The 7609-nt window shown below is 37.5% G+C and overlaps 1 protein-coding gene across 1 annotated transcript in view; it reads left to right on the plus strand.

The window, feature by feature from the left end:
• The window catches only part of Lrp1b (LDL receptor related protein 1B), a 2073786-nt gene that overhangs the window by 1637073 nt on the left and 429104 nt on the right, over positions 1-7609 (plus strand). The window contains exon 41 of the mRNA XM_055599725.1: positions 6308-6497. Within this exon, the coding sequence (XP_055455700.1) occupies positions 6308-6497 (190 nt within the window). The remainder of the gene's footprint in view (positions 1-6307; positions 6498-7609) is intronic.

Consider the following 7609-nt stretch of genomic DNA (forward strand, 5'->3'; position numbering starts at 1 on the left):
CAATAGCAGGTGAGTTATGCTTTCTGTTAATACTATTCATGCCCGGGGGGCAAGATGATTTGAATTTTGGCTCAACGTTGGTTCAGAATTTAGCAAATATATTTTACTCATTTTATTTCCCCATTGTCTTTTGGCATTCGAGCACATCTGAGCTATTATTTGTCTTCTATTTCTTGATTATTTAAGTACTGATATTGGGTCTTGAGCACCTAGAGTTTAACAGATTCTAGTATGTACTTAGCAAATTGGACTAGAACATTTAGGAGGCAAGACCCTATCAGGAGTAGAAATGTTAAGAAGGCTGAAGAAGCTGGAGACAAAGGTAGTTGCCCAAGGTGACCAGCTAAACTAGGATTCAAACCAGCCCTGGTTGGACTGCCTGTTTCTTATTTCTGTGAGAGACTGTCTAACTACCACCAGACTTGTTAGTATAAAACCAACTTGTTTCTCCCAAGGCCATACCAAGTCTGCCTGAACTGGTTTCAACTCTCTTCTGTTTTGGAGTACCATCTCAAATGGAGAGTTGACCTTCTGTCTTCTGTTTTAGAGTATAAACAGAATATTCTAAATATTTAAGGTCTTTGTCTACTCTGGCATTGGAATTTGTAGGTTTTGTTTTGTTTTATTGGCCAAAGAGATGAATACAAGGCAGCAGATTCAGACATGTATAGCACTAAATTCCATAAAAACAGCAGGACAGAGGGAAATAAATAACTTCTTAACCCAGGTAAAATTTAGTCATCATGAAGTGAGCCTCTATTTTGAATAGTCCTCTTCTGTTTTTACTTGTGATTCTGAAGGAGTCTGGAGGACAGCCTGATCCCTGGTATGTCAGTGAGCACCATAGTAACCATTTTTCTCTTCTTCCAGAGAGAAGGAAAGTGAATCCTTTTGGTAGAACGAAACTAGTTTTCTCTGGATTTCCCATTCCAGCCTATTGGTCAAGGGTGGACCAGGATGTTATTCAGGCAATAATCAGAAGCATCTGCTTTGCTGACTCAGCCTTAAAAGACAGCGAGCATTCTTTGAGCGGACTCTCACATAGCTTCTTGATGTGCAGGGTTGGGTATGTGGAACATAGTCATCCTCTTTACTTTAAGAACATTTTTACACCTCTTCCTTTAAAACCAACTGACAAACCAGCAACCACGCAGTAAATAACTCCCTTTTTGTTCTACCCTACGTCCTGGCCACTAACCAGGTGACCAATAATATACATTTTATTTACAAGCTTTGCATATTCTGAACATTTACTATAAATGCATGTGTCCTCTTTGGCAACTTATCTATATATCTATATATCTATCTATATCTATATCTATCTATATATATTTTTTGGAACAATACATTTAAGACTTTCCTGTGTTTTACTCTATACTAGAATTTCATATTTGTATTCTTTAATGACACTCTGTTGTATCGTATTTTTAACCTATTCACACTCAGCATTTGATTGGCATGTGGATAATTTCTGCCTTTGGCTGTTATGAGCACAGCTTCTGTGAACAGTAGTGTACATTGATTCATGTTTTGATTTCTCTTGGGTATACGCCTACCATTGAAGCTGCCTGAAATATGCTAATTCCTTACTCAACACGTTTTACAGTGAGGCCGTATTTGCACCGATACTTTGTTGTATTTTCAATTCTTCCACAGCTTTGCAAAATCTTGCCTTTGTTTTTTGACATCATTGTGGATATGAAGTATGATTTTTGTTGGTATTTTCCAGAGGACTAGAAATGTTGATCTACTTCCATGTGGCTGCCAGCCCTTTGTTACCAAAAAAAAAAAAAAAAAAAAAGTCTTTCAGTCTTTGATCACTTTCCAACTGCATTGTCTTCTGCTTTTGTGAGTTGTAAGAGCTTTTAGACATATTTGGAATACATGTCTTATGTGATGTAAATGATTCACAAATGTTTTCTCCTTCCAGTCTAAGTGAACCGTGTTGTGCAGTACTCTCTTTTGAAGAATGGACATTTTTAATTTTGATGAATATCCACGTATCTGTTTTACTTTTGCAGTTTGTACTTTCATCTTGTATAAGACATGAACATGAGTAGAAGACAGCCTGCTCCGACAGTTTTCCACTTTACCTTCTACATTCAGGTCCCAACTCTAGTTCGCATATCTTTTGTATATGAGCACAGCATTGTTATAATCACTTCCAAGTACCTTGACATTTTGTATATGTGAGAGCTTGCCATCCATAGTTAGACATAGCCCTTCTTCTTCCTTCACAACCTGGATGCTTTTAGAATTCTTCCATAGTCATTGTAACAAGGGATTAGAGTCCTCCTTTGTTTTTCTTACTTTTGTTGATAAAACGATTTTAAAATAAACTGAGAAGGAACATGTAGGACCATCTTGTTAGAGCTTGAGAGAAAATAAAAACAGAGCAGGCAAGTTGTACATCTTGATAGATGACAGGAGGAGGTAGTTGAAGGTGAAAAAAGAAACCAAGCCATTTGAGTTAAAGTCCATAAAAATAGGCACAGTCAGCAGTAAAGTGGTGTGTGTGCGTATGTGTGTGTGTATGTGTCTGTGTGTATGTGTTTATATGTGTGTATGTGTATATGAGTGTATGTATGACTATCTCTATGTGTGAGTGTATGTGTGTGCATGTGTGTGTATGTCTGTATGTGTGTTATATGAGTATATGTATGTGTATTTGTGTGTGTGTGTGTATGTGTGCGTGTTATGGGGTTATCTTCAGAGAAAGTGAAAATAGTCAATGTCAGGGCAAGTATGCTTTTGATTTTAACTGGTATCTTTTCTAATTTTAATTTAATTTTATTTTTAATTACATTTTATTTATTTTGTATCCCCCCTTTAGTTCCCTCCCTCCTCCCCTCCCAATCTCTTTCTTCCTCCCCCTTCTCCATGCATGCCTCTCCACGCATGGTAGGGGAGGGTTTCTTTTTCTTCCTTCTGATTCTAGTCTGTTAGGTCTCATCAGGAGTGGCTGCATTGTCTTCCTCTGTGGCCTGGTAAGGCTGCTCCCTCCTCAAGGGGAGGTGATCAAAGAGCAAGCCAAGCAGTTCATGTCAGAAGCACTCCCTGTTCCCATTACTATGGAACCCACTTGGACACCGAACTGCCATGGGCTACATCTGTGCAGGGGTTCTAGGTTATCTCCATGCATGGTACTTGGTTGGAGTATGAGTCTCAGGAAAGATCCCTGTGCCCAGATGTTTTGGTTCTGTTGCTCTTCTTGTGGAGTTCCTGTCCTCTCCAGGTCTTACTGTTTCCCACTTCTTTCATAAGATTCCCTGCATTATTTCTGCCCAAAGTTTGGCCATAAGTTTTAGCTGGTATCTTAAGAAAAATTATTCATTTTGAGTTAGAACTCAGAAACTGGCAGATTGAGCAGTGAAGATATGCAAGTAAATCAATGGGTGCAGAGAGAGAGAGAGAGAGAGAGAGACCCAAAAGAATCAGGGAAAGCATTCTTAGTATTTGTGCCAGTGACCAAAGAAAAATAGAAAATAAAAAGGAGTAAAAGGTGAGAGAACTCAGTCTGGCTTAGCAGTTAAGATCTGAAGGCAACCAAGGAAGGCAGTTATGGAGATATAACTGTATTATCACATTGAGGAACATTACTCCTCTTATCTGCTTAGCATTTTGTCAGATAAATCAGTTTTATAGAAATGTAGGCTCCTGCCTGAGTCACCAACAGTCATAAATGGATTAATTCTTATGAAAGGGGACAATAGTGTATAATATTTTAGCCAGCGTAGAATGTCAAGCTTTCACCCAGGTAAGAGATACAATCTGATTCTATTACTTTGACAAAGGAGAAATAGGTTTTCCTTAACAAGCTACAACAAACCCCAGATACCTCTACATTTTCATATGGGTTTGTTAAATACTAAAGAAGGGTAGAGTTGTGATAATTTCTTCTCTGGTGTCATCAGAGAAAAGGAACTCCTATTCTCAATTGTGTCCAAGTCTGCTAATATCTTTCTAGCTACTTGATAGTCTTTTCTCAGGATAAGAACCAAATGTTATTTATAAGATGGGTATTTAGTTAACTTGGCTGCTTTCAGAACCTTGAAGTGTTTAGAGTCTCTACTCTTGCTGAATTTCAGGCCTTGGAGGGCAATCAAGGAGACCCAGGTAAGTAGAGTTAGATTGTTCCAGGATAGTTGGAGTTTAGATTGACTGTAAATGAGATGAAATTGAGACATCATTTGTATTTTGAGTCCACAAGTTCCAAAGATTTATAACATCATTCCAAATTTCTACCATGAAAACCTCCAATTCCAAAGCTGTTTACCAAAAGGCTTTTTGGCATCTGGTATGCTTTGAATCTAGTCAATCTTACAAAACAAATGACATTAGCAAAATGATCAGGAATGTACAAACACCATTTTGTTTACAATGAAGGAAAACAGGAAAATCCTATAATCTGATTAGAGCTGGAGAGTTGTGATTGTCCTTTCATCTTCTGTTACTACCCATCATTTCACTCTGCAAAGGAGACTATATGGGTGACTGAGGTTCAATGTATTTCATTTTAGTTGCCCAGCTCAGGTGAAGGAACTTAGAATTAACTCTATATTTCCTAGTAAATGTACAATTCTGTGAATAATTTTAGAGAGAGAGTGTGTGTGCTGAAGAAAAGCAGTGTTTTGGAACACACAAATCAAAGAGGAGCCGAATGTACTCTATGTTAAAATGTCCACAACAGAGAAATTTTGAAACATAGAATTATACTTGTCTGAAAACTAAAAAGTTAAGACATTTGAAGAGCGTTGTATCCACAAGGCACTTACTTTAGCTTTTTTACTTGAGTAAGGTATCAAAGCTATTTCTCTGTGTCAGAGTAACCTGGACTTTTCAAAGGACCATATGTTCCACAACAGTGGTATAGACTTCAGCAGTGAACTCATACCCTACAGCCTCGGGCAAAAAACAATTAGGAGAAAGTAGTACCCACTCAAGAGGAAATAAAGACCCTTTTCAGCTGTAGCACATTCCTGAGATAAACACTTCCTCTTGACTTTGTGCTACATCCTCTTTAACCAGTAAAAGAACAGAGCCTCTAACAACATACTTATTTTTTCATTAGGCTCAAGGACAGGGATGGAATGCTACCTCATGATATGATCTCTTTGTATTTTAACTCAACACTCTGTACCACAGAGTGTACAGCTCAACAAGCTGTACCACAGCTTGTCTTTTCCTGACATTTGCAGTATTCTTTAGAGACCAACTTATTTCAAATCACTGAGCAGAACAGGTTGAATAAACTTGCCAGCTAGCTTACTAAAATATTGTCTACCATCATTGACAGTAGGAAGTCAGATGCTTATTTGGCTTTTGATATGAATGTCAGTCTGATGTATTTGGTTATACTTAAAATTTCTAGATCTGCAACATCAGCAGAAAACTCACCACCACTGATCCTATGTGGTCCTCCTGGCTAATGATTTTCACAATGTTTTACATTTTTGTCTTTATGTACTTATTGAAATTAATTATCAGACACAAAATTGAATACCATAATTTTCCTACACCAAAGGGAAATGAAATACTTGTGGTTTTCATATTTGGATGAAAAATTAAGTATTTAATAACTTTGTTTTTAAAAATCTATTCCTACATTCCATACAAAAACATGCAATATGAAAGAAGGGGAGTTAGTATGATATGAAAAGGATAGGAGCTCTACAAGTACCAAATATATCTGGGCACAGGGTCTTTTCTGAGACTGACACTCAACCAAGGACCATCTGTGGATATAACCTAGAACTTCTGCTCGGATGTGGCCCGTGGTAGCTCAGTAACCAAGTAGTTTTCCAAAGTAAGGGGAACAAGGACTATTTCTAAGAGGATCTCAAGGGCAGGCTCTTTGACCTCCCCACCCCCGCAGGAGAGGAGCAATCCTGTTAGGCCACAGATGAGGACTTTGCAGCCAGCCCTGAAGATACCTGATAAAACAGGGTCAAATGAAGGGGGAGGAGGTCCTCCCATATCAGTGGACTTGGAAAGGGGCAGGGAGGAGACCAGGGAGGGAGTGTGGGGTTGGGGAGGGAATGAGGAGCGAGATACAGCTGGGACATAGAGTTAACAAAATGTAACTAATAAAAATAAAATAAAATAAAAAACATGCAAACACACATATCACTTTTTTAATGTAATTTGGTGTATGTCATAATATATTACTTACAGGAATAACTTTTTTTATTTTCAACTCAGAGTTTGTGGAGAAATGGTTGATAAAATAGAGTATGTGTATATATCTTTGTTAGAAGGCATTTTTAATAAAACGTGATGTGATTTATTGTCTGCTTTCCTCCACCAGATGTGGGCTCCGTCGAGGGCCTCGCCTATCACAGAGCCTGGGATACCCTGTACTGGACCAGCTCCAGCACGTCCTCCATCACCAGGCACACAGTAGACCAGACTCAGCCGGGAGCGATTGACAGGGAAGCAGTCATCACCATGTCAGAGGATGACCACCCTCATGTGCTAGCTTTAGATGAATGCCAAAAGTAAGAGGCTGCATTATTATAACTGCACTACAGAATGGGAAACAGGCAACTATGTGTGTTTTAAAGAGAATTAACTCTAAAGATGAAGGTTTCTTCCAAAGTTCTTTCTATAAGCCTTTCTTACTTTTTTTAATGGGAGCACTGTGTTACTTAAATGTTCAGTGGTATCTCTGGAAGGGTTTGATTAAAAACTAGTACAAATGATGAAAGTGAAAATGCAGAAAATTCTACGGTGCAGAGAATGCATTGATTTTTAAATTTATAAAGAGTTTATCACTATCTACTTACGCCTAAAATAGGTTTTTATTATTTTAACCAATAATTTCTGTAACTGGGTATCTGCCTGAAAGTAATCCATGAAATCAAACAACAGTGAAATAATTGCTGTGTATACCTATCCTTTCAACTACACCCCTTAGCTGACACACACGGTGCCGACATTTAGATTACTACTTCAGAGGAATTTCCAACAGGAAAATATTTAAAAAATAACGCTGAGAAAATTAATGTAGAAAGATGTCAGTGGTGAGTAATGTCATAAAGCTCATCATTACATAGAAAACAGAAGCTCAAACAGTTAGGTGGAAATACACCTATGGAGTTTCATTCTACTATGGTGTGGTAAAGATGTGAAGAAGAAAAATCCATATTCACTCAATACTTTTTTCACCATTTTTAATTAGAATATATATATATATATATATATATATATATATAAATTGGCATGCTCTTATGAAAGAGGAAAAAATCTCACTATATATAATATATATTTTGTTTATGCAGCCCTTTCTAAAGAGGCAATTATAAAGTCATGCAGACTTCCTGGTATATTGACTCTTAAAATCTTTCTGTTACTTCCTTTCTGATGTATTCTGAGCTATAGATGCAGGAGCTGAGCTGGAGATATATCCACTAAGGCTCAGATACCCACAATCCATTGATCTCTGCATTTTGTTCAGTTGTGGTTTCATGTGATTCCTTCCATTTTCTATAGTGGGAAGCTTTTTTGATGAGAGCTTATTACACATATCTGTATCTATCTATCTATCTATCTATCTATCTATCATCTATCTATCTATCTATCTATCTATCTATCTATCTATCTATCTATC

This window comes from Psammomys obesus, unplaced genomic scaffold (assembly GCF_907164565.1).
Source record: "Psammomys obesus unplaced genomic scaffold, mPsaObe1.curated_primary_1811, whole genome shotgun sequence".
Classification (NCBI taxonomy): domain Eukaryota; kingdom Metazoa; phylum Chordata; class Mammalia; order Rodentia; family Muridae; genus Psammomys; species Psammomys obesus.